This window comes from Panthera pardus, unplaced genomic scaffold (genome assembly GCF_024362965.1).
Source record: "Panthera pardus isolate Hobbes unplaced genomic scaffold, ASM2436296v1 HiC_scaffold_21, whole genome shotgun sequence".
In the NCBI taxonomy this organism is placed as follows: domain Eukaryota; kingdom Metazoa; phylum Chordata; class Mammalia; order Carnivora; family Felidae; genus Panthera; species Panthera pardus.
In genome coordinates this window covers 34,373,085-34,390,473 of record NW_026526777.1, presented here as the reverse complement: position 1 = coordinate 34,390,473, position 17,389 = coordinate 34,373,085, and the positions used below count along the sequence as shown (strand labels likewise).

General features: G+C 51.7%; 1 protein-coding gene across 3 annotated transcripts in view; it reads left to right on the top strand.

Annotated features, from left to right (window-relative positions):
* PLXNA2 (plexin A2) overlaps positions 1-17,389 on the top strand; it is a 206,575-nt gene that overhangs the window by 117,374 nt on the left and 71,812 nt on the right. For 2 of the 3 annotated variants that reach the window (XM_053909121.1, XM_053909122.1), the window contains exon 3: positions 16,406-16,506. In XM_053909121.1, the coding sequence (XP_053765096.1) occupies positions 16,406-16,506 (101 nt within the window). Of the gene's footprint in view, positions 1-16,405; positions 16,507-17,389 lie in introns of those variants that run through there. The other variant, XR_008424621.1, reaches the window with a different exon arrangement.

The following is a 17,389-nucleotide window of genomic DNA, read 5'->3' as shown; positions in this document are numbered from 1 at the left end:
GACCTGGCTAGAGATGGCCCAGAGAGGGAGCTTCAGAGAGTTCAAGCCTGTGGTCTCAAGGCCTCCAGTAGCAGCCAGAAGAATGCTAATGAGGGCACGGAGAAGGCTGCCTCCCCTTCCTGGCCCCACGTCCTCCTCCGGAAGGCCTTTACCCCCTTTCTGATGAATCCCGTCGTGTTCTGATCACCACTTAACTCTGAGTGCCCTTGCCCCACTCCAGCTTAATTTTCCCTTCTCAGTATCTGCCTTTTAAGTGTCCTAAATCTTGTTTTCACATCTTTGTTATGTCCTTCCAACTAGCTAGCAAGCTCTAGGAGGGCAGAGAGCGTGTTTCCATTTCCTTTGCTCTCAGCCACCCCTGTGACATCTATCCAAGGACTCTGCCCCCAGTGGGGGCCAAATCAATGTTGACACAACCGAGCCGCCCGCTAAGGAGAAACCAAAGCTCTGTACTCAGAGCCGGGGCAGTGATCCCGCTCCCCAAACACCAGCTCAGCCAAACGGCTCAGGGGACACAAACACATCCCCCTAGCCTCCCTCCAAGCTTTGGACCTAGTTAACCACGAAATGTCCGTAAGGACTGGAAAGTTCTGGAAAAGCTCAGCCCATCTCACCGTCTCTCTCTAGGGTGACCCAGAGTTCTGGGTTTGGGGAAAACTTAAGAAGCGGTCCCAACCCTTCACCAGATTAACTTTTAGTTAAAGATCGATCGGATTTCCGATAACCACGGCTTGGCCTGGGACTAGAGCTGTACCCGTCTGGACCCGCGTTCGGTTTGCATGACAGGCAGAGAGAGCATCCCAGGAAACGGGAAAGGGAAACGGCCCTTAGCTGGGTCTGTGACATTATGGCTTGCTTGCTCCCCCTGCGAAACGATGTATAAGGCATGTCCTGCGGCGGGACAAGTATCCCCTGCCTTTCCTTCCTGAAGACCTCCAACCCCGAGCCCTTGGCTGACCCCCTTCACTTCCATCTCCAGCTTTTCAGCATCGGTGCCCCTGAGCCTCCTCAACATACTCTCACACTCCAAAATAAAGCATTCAGGCAGTCGCTAAATGGCAGTATTGATGCTCTGTCCCCACATGCCCTGAAATGATAATGCATCACCCGTGGTGCGCATCCAGACGGAGCCAGATTACGCTCAGGTGGTTAAAAGTCCAGGTCTAATTAGAGTTCCAGGGAATCAAGCCATTGTATTATTAATGATTCTCCAGCAATGTTCTGATTAAAACAGTAATTTTAATAAGCACAGCTCGATGCTAAGTGTTCACTGAGCACCTAATTACATCAGTTATAACTCCAAAATTATTTAAAATTCCCCCCCCCTTTTTTTTTTCCAGCAGACCCGGCATGCACCCAATAAAATAGAGACTCAGACAACTTGGTGATTATTTGCTCTAATTAATTTCCTAAGCACCTGTTAAAAAAAAAGGGGGGGGGGGCGAAGAATCTTTTGTTTCTCATCCGTTTCCTCAGGTTCCCCTCCACCCCTCTCTATCCCCAGCGGCTCCGTGACATTGGTTACATCTGAGGCAGCCACTGAAGGAGGCCAGGAATGGAAAGCAGGGCGGAAAGTACAGATTCAAACATTCCCCGCCACCACCCTCCAGGCAGGGTGGTGGGGGGAGGTTTGAGCGGTAATCCCCATTGATTGAGCTGTGGCCTGGGGGAGCGGGGACGCAGGGGCACCCAGAGGGCTTCTCACGGGGGAGCCAGCTCCTGGCAACACCCTTATCTTCATTAGACCAGCTTGGGATGTCACATTCAGTGACTTTACTTGAGTCTCCTGAGGCATCCCAGTGGGGCAGTTTTCAAATTCTGTTGACCCACAAGCCACTTGACTTGAAAAAGAGAAGGCACGCCTTCTGTATACTTCCTGGAAGGACACCAGGGTTTCAGACAGAACGTTCTGGTCAGCGGAACCACCTGAGAGTTGACGCCCCGAGCCTTCTCTTTATTTCAAATCACGTTATCGGGAAGGTATCAGTTTGTCCCCAGAAGTAACACACGGAAGGGGCGCCTGGGTGGCTAAGCATCCGGCTTCAGCTCAGGTCACGAGTCTCATGGTTTGTGGGTTCAAGCCCTGCGTCAGGCTCTGTGCTGACAGCTCAAAGCCTGGAGCCTGCTTCAGATTCTGTGTCTACCCCTCTCTTTGCTCCTCCCATGCTCATGCTCTATCTCTGAATAATAGATTTTTTTTTAAAAGTTAAAAAAATTAAAAAAAAAAAAAAAGAAGTAGTAACACAAGGAGTTCCCTCCGGATGTGTATAATAAGCCTGGTCCTGAACCAGGCTGTGCTGTGGCTCTCACTTCATGTGACTGTCACCAAGACAGGTGAGATGGGGATGCGGTCCTTCGCATTCTCGTGTCCCCCAGTGCGTTGGGGGATGGTACCAAATCCCACTGCTTTATTCTGTCTCCTGCGGTCCCTTCGCCTCTGTCCGATACCTGCACAGCTCATCAGCTCACTCCTGGATATTAATACCAAGGCCTTCGGGTCTCAAACACAGTCTTAATTCAGAGTTATAATGTCCAGTTCCAGACCAGAAGAAAATTCTGGCCTTGACCAAAGCTCAGATCTCCCCCATCCCGTGGCCTGGGCCTCCTGCACTCTCCCCATGGGGAGCCACAAGGGGTGGGAGGGGGGTTTCTGCTCCTTTTCTCACTTATCTTCCCCCTAGAAGAGCTGTTGTTACTGAACCCTTCTAGGAAGCAGAGAAGAAGGGTCAGAGAGACCCTTTCGCACTTGAACTAGAATTGTCACAAGATAGCCTCCTGCTCTCAGGGCTGGCCAATGCTTCTGACTCTTTTGAGGCTGGGTCCTTCATGGGCCCTTGGACACCCCCCTGCTGAGCTCCTCTGGCTGAAGTTCGGGCAGTTGGGCAGTGTTTCCTACCCTCTCCTCTCAGCCCTGATTTCCCAGCACTTCTCTCCACATAGAGCTCAGCTCCAGGGGTTTCACTTGGACAGGTCACAAAATGCTTCCGGGCCAGCTCTCCTTCCCGAGGTGACCGCATCTGGATTTGGTGCAAGGAAGCATTTGCCCATCCTTGGCCTACCACTGTCACCAGGGTGAGGGTGCTCAAGGACTCCCCAAGGTCCTGCCTTCACTCTGCCTCCCAAGAGCTCACCAGCTGACTCTCTGGATTCCCTGTCCGCTCTGTCCCCTACAGTCTGGGGCATGCATCTCAAGCTTTCCTCGTAAGGGTCCTATTAAAGGATGCCAAGGGCTTCCTCCAAAATCTCACAATGTCTCCTCCTTTTCATCCCTTGACTCTTGTATTTCTTTGATCTGGGACCAGGACCCAGGATGAAGGCCAGAAGAATCTTGAGACTTAACTCTGAAAAATTGTGTGGTAGTCAGCCACCTTAGTGAGCCTACAGCGTTCATGGGACCTTGGTGCTTTGATATCTGATAATACTTACAAATGTGGAAACTGAGGCTCAGAGAGTTTAAGAGGTTCACCCAGCACAGCTGAGTACGTGGTGAGGCCGAACCAAGTTCTTCTAACTTTAACAGTCATGTCCTTTCCAGGACACCATGCACTTCTGCTGGGTTATAAACATTAAGTCTATTTAAAAAGAAAATGAAAAAAAAAAACAAAAAAAAACAAAAAAACCCTTCACATCACCTAATGGATCCCAGCAGAATGCCAGGGGCGTCAGCCACACCTAAAGAACCTTCGAATAATTCTTAGTACATTTACTTAAGAAGCTTAAAATAAAACCTGGATCACTGGGCAAGTGTGATTAGCTTCTCAGCAGGTATTTATAGACCTATTCTGTGTAAGAAACTGAAGTTGGAGCGTAGAGGGATATCTCATACGAGGAAGTAAAAAGCAGAACCGTTTGAGTAACCTAAAAAGATAGAGTCCTAAGAAGAGTTTACAAAGTGTATTAGAGTCCTGCCAACTGGGCAGGTAGTCAGATTCTAAATTCGGAAAGAGACATCATAGAGGTTGATCTGGGAAGGCTGAACGGAGGAGGGGAAGCCCGGGGATTTGCACGTGATCAGAAGAGGGGAGGACATTCTGATTAGCAGGAATGTGTAAGCAAAGTTAAGGAGGAGGGGGGACCAGAGCATGAGAGGCCGCCCTAGCGGGAGTGGGCATTGATACTGACAGAGGGAGCCTGGAGTGGAAATGTCAACCTGGTGAGGGCAGAGGTTAAAAGACACAAACACCGGGGGGGGGGGGGGGGGGGGGCATTTGGACTATAAACTTCATCCAAGAGGCAATTTTTCTTGTTGTTTTCTATTTATTTATTTATTTATTTATTTATTTTTAAATTTTTTGGTATTCTTTAGGTTTTTTTCACTGAGGCCATCGTTATAAAACACTGCCTCCTGGAAGCCCTCTGTGATTTTCCCTTCCTCTTTGCTCTTGTAGCGCTACCACATGTCAACCATAGAGCTAATATTTCATTCTTAGGATCCCCTTCAGGAGCAGCGATGTCCTAAAGGCTCCACCTTCCCTCTTATAGAAGGATTCTCTGAGGGGCGCCTGGGTGGCTCAGTCGGTTAAGCATCCGACTTCGGCTCAGGTCATGATCCCACACTCCGTGAGTTCGAGGCCCGCGTCGGGCTCTGTGCTGACCGCTCAGAGCCTGGAGCCTGCTTCGGATTCTGTGTCTCCCTCTCTCTGACCCTCCCCCGTTCATGCCCTGTCTCTCTCTGTCTCAAAAATAAATATTTTTTTTTTAAAAAAAGATTCGCTGAGTCCTCATCCCCCAAAAACACTAAAGGTAGGACCCACCCTCTACCCAGATGGCTGCAAAGGTATTCTTACTCCCATTCCTGACCAGCCTCTTCTTGGGCCCTGATGATTCCCACCCCAAATCTCACTTTCCCAAGCTTATGCACCATAGAGGCTTCAAAGAGAATTTGGAATTAACTGGTGCTCCAGACCCTCTGGTCTTGCTCTGCGGGTAACTGGAAGGCAGGGGGAGCAGAACTGGAGGGGCTGGAACCTAGAGGCCAGGGCCTGCAAGGCAGATGCCCAGCTCTTAGTTAAAATCAGGTTCCGTGTGGTAAGCTTATTCTTGGGCTCTGTGCATCCAGGGGCCTCAGTGGAACCACCTGGGCAGGTGGAAATGTGAAATGGATGGACAGGAATGGGTGAATGCCGTGGCATCCCTGCCTCGTTACCCCATTCCCTTGCCCTCATCACCTTTCCCCTCTTGGAGTAGAGCAGTTGATGTTGACTCCATGGGGAACTCTGTGGGACCTGGGTCATACCAGGCATCTGGATCCCAGGGGGATATCTGTTAAAGTTATTTCTTAGGCCCCATTTCTCCAACCCACTCGTCCCGTATTTCCTATCCCACCTGCTTTCCCTAACGGAATAAACCCACGGTTGTCATGGAGACAACATAGTCTCTACATCTCTGCCTCTTTGTAGATCCTTCCGAAAATAAGAACTAGAAAGGCCCTACGTCCACTCCCCTCGTATTTCTGGCCCAGAGCTCCTACCTAAGAAAATATGGTATGGCGTCTGGAATATCTACTTTGCCCATTGAGTTTCCTGCCCTCTTTGTACTTTTTTTTTTTTTTTTTGCCAGTGTTTTACCTTGATCCTTAGGAGACTAAGCTTGATTTGACTTCTTTCAGCAGAGGAGCGTGAGTCTCAGTGCACTTTGGCCTCAGGTAGGGATTCTGTCATTCCTAAGGACAATAGTTTGAGTGGCTGCACTGCTCTTCCTGCAAAGGGCACACATAATTCTCCCCGTATGACAGACCAGCGGTCTCAGCCCGAAGAGGCGAGGTGGCTTGCTCAAGGTCACTCAGCACAGGAGTGTGGAGCCTGGGTGCCCGCCCTTTGCAGCTTTCCCGTGCGAACACTGCCACCTTCAGTGGGGTCTGCAAATAAAGACAGAGCATGATAACTACCACTATTTAGCACCGACTGTGTGCAAGGCTCTTTGTATACAGGTGTTGCAGAAACCCCCAAACAACCTTGTGAAGTTGATATCATTATTGTCACCATCTTACAGAGGAGAATACGGAGGCATAAGGAGAGCTGACAACTTAATGTCATATCGCCGATAAGCACAGGCACTGGCTTTGAAACTGAGGACTGTCTTCTTCAGAGAACGCCTTCTTAGCCGGTACAAAATATGGCCTCTACCTGGAAAAAGAAAAAAAAAAGGATCCAGGAGAAGGCAAGAGGCCGTTGCTTTAGTGTTCCTCAAAAGGATAAATGTTGTCACTGTTAGGGGCCAGAAGTTTCTTTTCCCACCACCCTTTCCCCTTTGTCTCCCGCATAAGTCTCTGCTGAGTTTTATGAATGAGGAGAGAAAAACTGTCATTGAAAAGTTCAACCAACTTTGGATTCCACTCTCTGAGTGATAGATAGCTTTAATTACTCCGAATTACTCAGCCACTCCACTCTTCTCCCCCAAGTCATTAAAAATAGATTTTCTCTTTGAACTCCACTCCGCCCGAGGTCTCCAGAGTGTCAGGAGCTCTTAGGAGATAGCCCCAGGGTCAGCTCGTGGCCAGAAGGTTCCGTGTGGCTTTAGTTGCAATCACAGGCTCCGGAACCTCTAGCTGGTTTTCTGGGGGTGGTGCCTCCTTTTTCTTAATGATATTGATCACGTGACTGTTCACAGCTCAGAGCACAGGCAGGAGGCTGGGCTGGTGTTTACTTTATAAGGATTCAAGGAGGTCTCATATGTGGCTATTGATTTTTAAAGAACGGGATCTAACACTCGGAACAAACCATAGTGAGTGCTTCACATTAACTACCGGCGAGTTGATTCGTAGGAATGATCAAAGCTGAAAACGTGAGCTCAGAGGTGCTATGCTCCCTGAAGAGCAGGTATTGTTGTCTCCGTTTTAAAAGTAAGAGAATGGAGGCTTGAAGAGCCCCTGACACCTCCGTGCGGAGGGCTATGCTGAGGGGCTCTGGGACATTCCTAGGAGGCTGGGGATGGAAAATGCGCAAGCCCCTCAGAACCCCGTCCATTACTGTGCTGGTCCTGTCCAGCCTGAAGAAAAATCTAGCAGGGGATCCTCAACCTTCACCAGCCTCTCTTCCTTTTGACTCTCTGACGATCTTTTCTCTGTTCAATCTCTGACGAACTTTTGTTGCATCTGGTAGTTCCAGATTCACCATCTGAACTGTTGCTAGCAAACAGGAGAGTAAAATGAGCTACGAGGCATGCAGTGGTCGTGTGGGTGAATGCACACATCTTCCTGGTCTTAGGAGGGGGTTACGTCCTGGTAAACCCATCTAACTTGAAATGCATTTAATTACACCTAACCTAGCCAACGTCGTAGCTCAGCCTAGCCTACGTTAAACATGCTCAGAACACTTACGTTAGCCTACAGTTGGGCAAAAGCATCGAACACAAAGCTTATTTCCCAATAAAGTATCGCATAGCTCATGCAATTGATCGAATATTGTACTGAAAGTCAAAAACAGCACGGTTGTGGGGCGCCTGGGTGGCTCAGTCGGTTGAGCGTCCGACTTCGGCTCAGGTCATGATCTCATGCTTTGTGAGCTCCAGCCCGCATCGGGCTTTGTGCTCATAGCTCGGAGCCTGGAACCTGCTTCAGATTCTGTGTCTCCCTTTCTCTCTATTCCTCCCCCACTCGCGCTCTGTCTCTCTTTCTCAAAAATAAATAAAGATTAAAAAAAATTTTTTTAAATAAAAAAAAAAACCAGCACGGTTGTGTGGGTACAGAATGGTTCTAAATATGTCGGGTGTTTACCCTCAGGATCACGTAGCTGGCTGGGCGCTGTGCTCGCTGCCACCGCGGGGCATCAGGAGAGAGCATCGTACCACATATTGCTAGCCTGGGAAAAGATCCAAATTCCAAATTCCAAATACGGGTTCTGCTGAATGCGTATCGCTTTCACACCATCTTAAAGTCAAAAAATCTCAAGTCGAACCATTGTAAGTCGGGGGCTGTCTCCAATTGCAGTGTCCAAGGGTATGGCTAAGCACCGCGGCTGGCACCTGATTTCTAGGACAACGAAAGGGGCCCCTGACGGCCAGCTCTTGGGGCAACTTCAGGAGGTGGGGGGAGGGGGGTGCTTCGTCTTCCGTGCTGCCTGTCTCCAGACCTTACTACCTCAACCTGGGACTCAGACGAACCTGGACTCCAGTTCTGTTCTGCCACCTGCAGGGCACGTGACCTTGGGCAGGTTATTTAACCTGAGACTGTTTTCTAATAAGTAAAGTGAGCCTAAGAACACCTTGCTTGCAAAGCTGGCATAGGATTAAATGAGATAATCTACCCAAAGTGCCTGGCGTGCACTAGGCACTGGATAAATGAAAGCCATCGTTATTATTATTCCTGCTGCTTCATTCTGTTCCACAAGCTCAGCCAACTTCCCGGCTCAGAGCAGGGTGATGCCAGCCAGGAGCCTGCCAGCCATCAGCAGTAGACCTCAGTCCCTATCACTTCCTCACCCCTCCATCCTTGGGGAGCAGATCCAAGGAGGGGATCCCGTGCCTCTGCCCCCACCCACTCGCAGTAGGGAGTTTTCGATGAAGATGAGGTTTCAGGCATCCAGTCAACAATTAGCTCTTTACCTGTAAAGGACAGGAGACACAACTTGTGTTTTTCCGTGGAAACTTACAGAACCGTGGGTGATAGGAGGTTGTTAGGAGCCGGTGCAGCCCATCTTGTCCCTGGAGGGTCCGCTGTGGCTTGGGCTGGCCACTGGGTTAGGCCTCTCTGACCGGCTGCCCATGTCCCTCTCCCTGTGAAGTCTCTGAACCCTGGCCCCATCTGGAGTGAAGGGAAGGACAGAGCCCCAAGCACTCAGGCCTCCCAAGACTGATTGTACCCGTGGCCCCAGGGCTGCTGGGATTTGGGGAAAGCCTGTGAAGAGAGACTCCCCCCCGCCCACCCATACATCCGCCAGTGAACAACTAGGGGTGCCGGCAAGCTACAAAGAACTGTGGGGACAGAGAAGCAAAGGCCCACCTGCCCCCGGCTTTGCTTCCTGCCTCCTGAACCCTGCTCTGACCTCACCTCAAACGTCATCTCTTGGAACGCCCCCAGAACCTGCCGTCCCTCCTCATCCTCAAAAGGATCCCTTACAGGGGCGCCTAGGTGGTTCAGTCGGTTAGGCGTCCAACTTAGGCTCAGGTCATGATCTCCCCGTTCGTGAGTTTGAGCCCCACGTCAGGCTGGCTGCTGAGAGTGCGGTGCCTGCTTCAGATCCTCTGTCTCCCTCTTTCTCTCTCTGCCCCTCACCCACTCATTCTCTCTCTCTCTCTCTCCCCCTCCTTCTCAAAAATAAATAAATAAATATCTAAAAAAAAAAAAAAAAAGCTTAGGAAAAGGTCCCATACGGTACGTCCCCCAACTCTGGCAATGGCGGACTCTCGAGCTGGCCACTTTGCCAGTCACTGCAAGACCGAGCCCAGGGCTAAGCCAGCCCTCTGGGGGCCTCTATTTCCTGGTGGATCAAATGGAAATCATAATACATAACAATGCCTAACCTGGCTTCCTCTCTGGGGAGTTGTGCAGATCAAGTGAGATCAAGTGTGTGAAAGCACTCTGAAAAGCTGGAACCCTCCCCCGGGCACTGTGGGGACAGCACCAGGGATCTGGGTCCACACCCCAGGCCTGGCCGGGGCTCTCCTCAGCCTGCCTGCAGCTGTGGATGTAAAAGAGCGTCAGCTCTTTGCTGGAAAACAGCTTTGATTGGCGGGAAAGGAGAAGGTGGGTCTGAGACCCTACTAACTGGAAGGGGAGAGAGGGTCGGCTGGTGGGACCACCGAGAGAAGGCGCAAAGGAAAGAATGAGGCTCAGGGAGGCAGCTGTGCTTCAGCTGCTGCGCTGTGCGCTTGGCCAGGCCCTGGGGACCAGGAGGCTGTGGATGAGGCCAACTGCATGCTCCAGCCAGGCCGCGTCACCTCCCACCCCCGCCACCTGGCTCCCGGCCACTGAGAAGGCCTCTGTTTCTTTCCTTGTGTCAGGAGGCTGGGGACACGTGTGGGGACAGGTGTACCATCTGGCAGGGGGCAGCAGATTCCAGGAGGGCAGGGGATTAAATGCTCATTCTCTGAGGGGCTCCCCCAGCCTGGAGAACAGCTTCTTACTTCCTCCTGCTGTCTTGTGTCTCTTGTGCACGATTGCTTAGGAATCCTGGAAGCCTCTTGGACGCCATGGCCCCTGAGGTGGACCTCTGCTCTCTGGCCTTTGAGCAATGACTGTGTCTTGATTATACCTTTATTGTGACATCTATCCCATTGTATTGAGATTATCTGTTTCCTTGGTTTGTCCTCAAACAAACCCAAGAGCTCCAGCAAGGCAAAGATTATAGAGCCCCAGGGCCCAACAGAGTTCACTTTTTTTTTTTTAATTTTTAAGGTTATTTGTTTATTTTTGAGAGAGAGAGAGTGAGAGAACACAAGTCGGGGAGGGGCAGAGAGAGAGGGAGACACAGAATCCAAAGCAGGCACCAGGCTCTGACCTGTCAGCACAGAGCTCAGTAAATGTTTAAGGACCACAGGGACCCAGGCACAATCCGTTGTCAAAATCCTATGTCTTGTGCTCCTTCGACTCGGGTGCTTCTCCAGTAGACGCATCTCGGTTCTCAGAACCATGTAGCTCCTTCCAGGTGTCCACACAGGATGGCAGAAACATGGTTTCTCTGTCCCCAAGTTCGCTTGGCAAAGGGCTCTGGTTCCTCTGTCCGCCATTGGAGAACACTTGTCACTGAAGAGTGATGATGTGTTTGCACCTGAGGAAGTCACTGTCCAGGGCCTCAGAGGCCTTCCTGGCCTCACCTTGGGTGGTCCAGGCCCCGCAGGTCTGCCATGTTCTTCAAGATCTTCAAGCATGAGGCTGGTTCCCACCATTTTCTCAGTGACTTGTCCCCACAGCCAGTAATAATCTGATATCATGTCCCTCACAGGGCCTCACAACTTGTGGACTACACACTGTGCTGGAAAGAGGGAGAGTGAGGGGAGCCACCCCAAACTCTGCACATCCCCGGTGACCCCTTCCCACAGAGTCCTCCAACCCCACTGAATCAGGCCATGGAAGGCACTAGAGATGCGGGGCCCCAGGGCCAGAGGAGCCAAGAACGCAGTATGAGTCACCTTTAATTAAGAGTATTTCTTAAGTAAATGACTTAATAGGACAGTTATATTCATTAGAGGTATAATTACAAGACATAAGATCAAGCAGAAAAGAACGCGGAGTGTGAGGGCCGGATGGGTCCGAAGCAGCTCTGGGTTCGCTGGGAGAAGGCGGCGGAGGGGTCAGGGGAAGGGCGTTCTCCCGACTGTAGGCTTCTTCTTGCCACCCTCACCTCCCAGCCCAGCTACCCCGGGATCCCAGCACTCAGCGAAGGGGGCGGGGGAGCCTCAGGCATAATTAAAATGCAATCATAATAAACAAACACTAATTAAAGCATCACAGAGTGTCCCATTAAACTCTGAGTCAGTCCTGATAAACTGCCTCCTGACTCAGTGGACGCTCTCCAGGAGAAAGCTCTCCCTCCTTAAAGCTTCCAGAAACAACTCCCAGCCCCACCCCATCCTGCCCCACCCACCCCAGCCACCAGGTCCCAGAGCAGGGCGCCTGTCACCTGGGAGGCAGGGTGACGCACCCAGACGTCAGGGATTCGACCTTGGTCCTTTAGGGCTTCTATAGACTCAGAGTAAATTCTTAGGGGCAATTTCTCCCTGGACGCTAAGCAGTGCCCTCTCCCCCCTCCCTCTCCCCCTCCCCCTCAATCGGGCCTCTTCCCTTCCACAGCCCCAAGGCAGAGTTCTAACCCATTTCTTCCTGGCCCTGGGACCTGACGTTTCAAAAGCCTCCCCCAAGGAGCAAGGTTATCTGTTATCAGTGGTTCGCAGTCTCTAGGACAGAAGAATCAGTGGGAGAGCTTGTCAGAACCATTTCTCAGGCCCCATCCCAGAGTTTCTGACTCAGCGGGTTCTGGATCTTCTTGTCTCCTAAGCTCACAGGTCATGCCAGCACTGCTGGGTCCAGGACCCCGCATCGAGAGTCATTGCTCCTTGAGAGAGGTCCAGGGCCACCTCTTTCTGGAGGACGTTCTCCTGGCTGAGAGGTGGCAGGCTGGAGAGCTCAGAGACTTCATATGTCCCCAGTTCTGTGGTCTTCTCCCTCCTTTCCAGCTGAACCCATACCTGCCCTTCCAGATTTCTACCCAGTGCTCCCTTGCTCTCACACAAGGTTTTCTGAAGAAACTCTGCTTCCCCTTTGCACAGGGGTCTTCCCGCCTGGAACGTTCTTCATCTGCGTCAATGTTAGTCACCCTTCAGGACCCGGGCACGTGCCTTGTTTCTCACAAAGCCTGCTTGGGACCCCCTTCTAGAGCAGCACCGTCCCATGGAAATAAAACACAATCCACAAGGGCAAGCTCTGTGTACAATTGTAACTTTTCTAGCAGCTATATATATTTTTTAATTTTTTAATGTTTATTTATGTTTTTAGAGAGAGAGAGAAACAGAGCAGGAGTGGGGGAGGGCCAGAGAGAGAAGGAGACCCAGAATCCAAAGCAGGCTCCAGGCTCTGAGCTGTCAGCACAGAGGCCAACGCGGGGCTCCAACCCATGAACCGCGAGATCATGACCTGAGCCGAAGTCGGACGCCTAACCGACTGACCCACCCAGGCGCCCCTAGTAGCTGTATTTTTAAAAGTAAGAGGGAAAGAAGTGACATTCATAATCGATTTAATTTATCCCAATATTTGAAATTTTTCATTTTTTTAACGTCTCAATAAAAAATTATTAATGTGATATTTTCCTTTTTTTTTTTTCCATACAAAAATCCTCAAAACGCAGGGTTTATTGTGTCCTGATAGCACATCTCGGTTTGAACTAGCCACATTTCAGATGCTTATAACCGCAAGAGAGAGTAGCTATCGCATTGGACCCAGAAGACGTAAAAGTATTTTCTCTTTGCTCTGAATTCCCTGAGCTCTCTTGCAATGCCTCTCTTAGAACACACATCACTTTCTTGGGGTTGGTTTGTTTGTTTGCTTGTTTTATTGCTAGTCTGTTTGCAACTTGAAGGTGATGGCTGTGTTTTACTGCGGCTGTTGTTTTCATTACCCCGAAGTGCCTAATGCTGGCCTGTATGTAGGATGTGGTCCGTGAGTATCGGTTGATGAATGAATATAGAAGCACATGAACGTAGCAAAGACAGAGAACCCACAGAAACATGTCACGTTGAGGGTCTCCTCCCGGTCCCTGTGACATTTCTGGCTTCTGGTTTGTGCACGGCTATTACATCTTTGAGGAGGGCACCATTCGAGTCTTAAACCGCACCCCCCCCCCATAAGTTTCCTGTTTCACTTCTCTCTTCCACTCAGTGCATTACAAAAAAAGAGAGAAATTCCCACCAGGAGGGCCCAGGAAACAGGAAAAATAGTTGTGCTCTTGGTTTCATGTTTGGAGAAGAACAGGGTTCTCACTATCTCCGTGGCACTTGGCGTGAAAGTGGGCTTTGTTGCTGGGGACACTGCTCCCATTCAGGGCCCCCTTTCCCAGCTGCTGAGAGCCGGGCTGTGTTTTGACAGACGGGCCGAATGCAATGCAGACAGTTGTTTTAATTTCCAGCCAGATGCAGACATCACTCACGCGGATCCCGAAACCCAAGAAAGGGAGGCTGGGCGCTGGGTTGCTGCGCTCAGGCCTCAGAGGGCGGGCTGGAGGGGGCGGGCGGAAGCCGTCCCAGGCAGTGGGGTCACAGCTATCCTGAAGGGCTGAGAGCCTCAGGCCCAGGAGAGGCACACTAGGAGAGTGCCTGGCAGGTACCTTCCAGAAGGGTGCTCCTTGTAGGAATCACAGGCCATGAGTCAGGGGGGAAGGGTTGCTTCTTAAGGCAATGTGATGCCAGTGGCTGGTGGGTGGCTGGTGGCAATGGCTGGATATTCGCTTTTAACTGTACCAAGTCGTTCAGGGCAGAAATCCTAACAGTCTCGGGGAGGAGTTAGGTAAACCGTGGGAAATCAAATCCCAAACATCGGAATCGAAGGACAAATGCGGCCTCCCTCAGAGGGAGGGCAGCAATGGCTTTCATAGCCTTCCAGACACCTGTCACCCCAACTCTGCTTACGCATCCCAGTGACGGGAGTCCCTTCCGGAAGTGAGGGCTTTGCGTTATTGGACAGCCTTGACTTTCCTAGGTTGGGCTTTCCTGAAACTTCTTACCCATGAGTCGCCCTGCGGCCACATCGCCGTCCTCCGAACATTGGGAAACCGCCTCCACGGCCACCTCTAAATAAACATCCCCGATCCATAAGCTGTACCTTGGATGCTGCATCTAGATCAGACCGCATCCTAGCCACTCTTCTGGGAAGGATCTACCCGGTTGAACAACGCCACTCTTGGAGCAGAGGCCTGAGCTGGGAAGTTCCCAGAGTGGGGTGGCCTGTCTCCATCCTGACATTATTTCTGCAGCCCATGAACAAATTAGCCCCTTGAGCTCTTATATCACCCCGTCAGGGCACGCTGGGCATCGAGTCGATGCAAACCCTCAGGTCGGGTACACAGGAGCTATTTCAGACCAGCCTCCACTTACACTACCAGTGTTTTCAACTGAATTGCAAGGCTTTACGATTATCCTTCCTGCATTTCTTTTTTTTTTTTAAGTTTATTTATTTATCTTGAGGGAGAGCGCACAAGCATGATGGGGGAGGGGCAGAGAAAGAGGGACCGAGAATCCCAAGCAACTGCGGGGCTCGAACCCACGAACCACAAGATCATGATCTGAGCCAAAACCAAGAGTCGGACACCTAATAGCCTGAGCCTCCCAGGCGCCCCTCTATATTTTTGTTACTAAAAGGAGGTTAGGAATGTTTAGAGCTGATTATGCCACTCACTTCTAGGAAAGCCTTGTCATGTGACTCCTAGGTGTTATGAGGTGGTAGGAAGGAGGGACACCCGACATAGAAAGGACGCTTCCTGGGGGCTGGTGCATGAGACCCTTCATCGTCTGGCCCCCAGGGGCTGGTGCACGAGACCCTTCATCTTCTGGCCCCCGAGTGCACCCCCCTTGCGTCTCACCCCGGCCCATCCGGGGTACACCCTTGAGTTATGCTGAACTTACCCACGATTACTTTTGCTCGTGATGATCACTTCTCGTGCTGCCCTTCTGGGTCTGTGCGTGGGCCCACTACTACCCTGACTCCCGCTTACCCAAGTGGTCCCTTCTCCAAACAGGTTGTACCCTGCACCCCGCCTATAAGTTCACCCCTGTGCCATGTGAGGAGCTCCATCTTTGCAGTGACAAGCTCCCCCCGGACTTGAGCTCTGCAGGGCAGGATCTATGCCCTGATGGTTGGCACTTCTCTCTCACCTGGCACCCGAGCCTCCCACTAATGACTTCTGATAAACATTTGCTAGATAAGCACGTTAGATGTATCCCAAGCCTCTCAGGATGATGCTGTGAAAGTGCCTTCGCAGATCCTCTGCCCCTCTGCCAGAGGCAGAGCACCGTGCGATAGGACACTGGCTCGCATTTGTACTTGAGGTCACGCATCCGGTGGGGGGGGACCTCTGTACCCCAACAGAGGACAACCCATCCCCAGCCCGGCCAGTGGTTTTCGCAGCCCAGCAGCCCTGCTGCCCCAGCCAGGGGTGGTACTTAGCGTGACAAATGGAGGACTTCTGTCCTCTGGCCCCCTTACCTGGCCTGAGTGTCACACACGCTGGACAGGTGGAGGTGCCCGGTCCAAACAGGCCTGGCTCAAGTCCCTGTTGGGGAAGCTGGCAAGAGTTCGCTGGGGCTACACCCTTGGAGTGGGGGGACAGGGGCTTGGTCGGTAAATTGTCACTTTCCCCAGCAAGGCGGAATCAGGCAGGCAGCTCATCTCCGCGGATGTTCCCATGTAGCCAGCCTTTTCAAAGGATGCGAGATTTACTAGAAAAACTGAATGCAGACATCAGAGAATGGGATAATTGGATCCAGGTGGTATGTTTGGTTGGCTGTAAAGAGACTGCCATGCAATGAATATTATTTGATAGGAAAAGTTTCTCCTTCTCTCCCTTTATACATTTTTCTGTGCGGGCAGGATGTCTCAGCCCAAGCCCAGCTGAAAGCCCTTCAGAGACAAGTTGGTGGCACTCAATAGGCTTTCAGCAGAGTTAACCATTTTCAGCACTTACCGCAAGCCCATTTCCCGCACGGACTTGGGTGGCAGGCAGAAGGACTTTGGTGGCAGGCAGAAGGACGCAGGACGATTTGCTGCTGCCTCTGGCGATGGCAAGAAGCAGCCTTGCGTCTTCCGCCCCAGAAACACACGCCCCGCCCCCCCGCCCGCCCCGCACCAGGCACACAGATGAGAACACAGAACGGCCATCGATTTATCCCCTAGCGTCACCTCTTTCGGGGCAGTGACCTTGCAGGTGTGGGTAGGTGTCATCCCTACCTGATCTAACCGTGCTCTCTTTCGTCTCTCTGCCAGATCACCAGGGTCCCCGTGGAGTCCTGTGAACAGTACACGACCTGTGGGGAGTGTCTGAGCTCGGGGGACCCTCACTGCGGCTGGTGTGCTTTGCACAACATGTAAGTTGGGGAGCGTTCTGAAAAAGGGCCCGGGGTGTAGCCCACCAGGTGCTTTCCTGGGAGGGTTGATGAGGCTGTGACAGTGGCTTGCGCGGGGAGAGGGGAATTTCCAGTAATTCTCATCGAGGTTGGAGAGCAGGAAGAGAGGCCAAGGGCGGGGGGTCCTTCCTTCCCAGTGTTAGTGCCTTTGCCTTGCTTTCATGTCCGAGTTCTGCCCTCCTGGCTTCTCTGAAGCTGCACCTTGTCAACACGGGGAAGGGTAGTGGTACGGGCAGAACTCACGAGGGCGGGTGGAGAACCCCCGAGGACCTCCTCGGTGCACCCTGAACGAGGTGCCTCCTGCCGTCAGCGTGCAGATGGCAGTGCGCTAGGGTGGGGGAACCCGGATTCCAGCGCGCCGCTGTGTGTCTGTGCATGCTGCACTGACCGCCCTGGGCCTCCACTTTCCCGGCGCTGAATAGGAATAATGCCTACCTGGAAGGTAAACCATGAGGATTCAATGAAATAATAAATGTTTTGGAAATACGGAAGCCCAGAATAGGCTCTCCGAATCAAAATAGTTATCATGAGCTCTGAACCTCTGGGAGGACCCTTCTGGCCTCATTAATTCAAGATTTTGAGAAGTCTGCACCTCACTCTAACTTGCCTCACACCCCTATTCAGAAGCATCCCTGCCGGTAGAATCCCAGCTCCATAGAAATGCAAAACCACACTTGAACTTCCTAATTCCAAGAGCCCCCAGGGAGGGAATAGGGTGACAACCCAAAGGCGGGAGCTGGCCAGGAATTCTGTTCCCCAATGGAGCTGGAAGCTCTGTGGCTTCGTGCCAGCCAGCAAAGCATCTCCATGAAATGTGCCGGGTTTGGGGTGGAGGCGGAGGCGG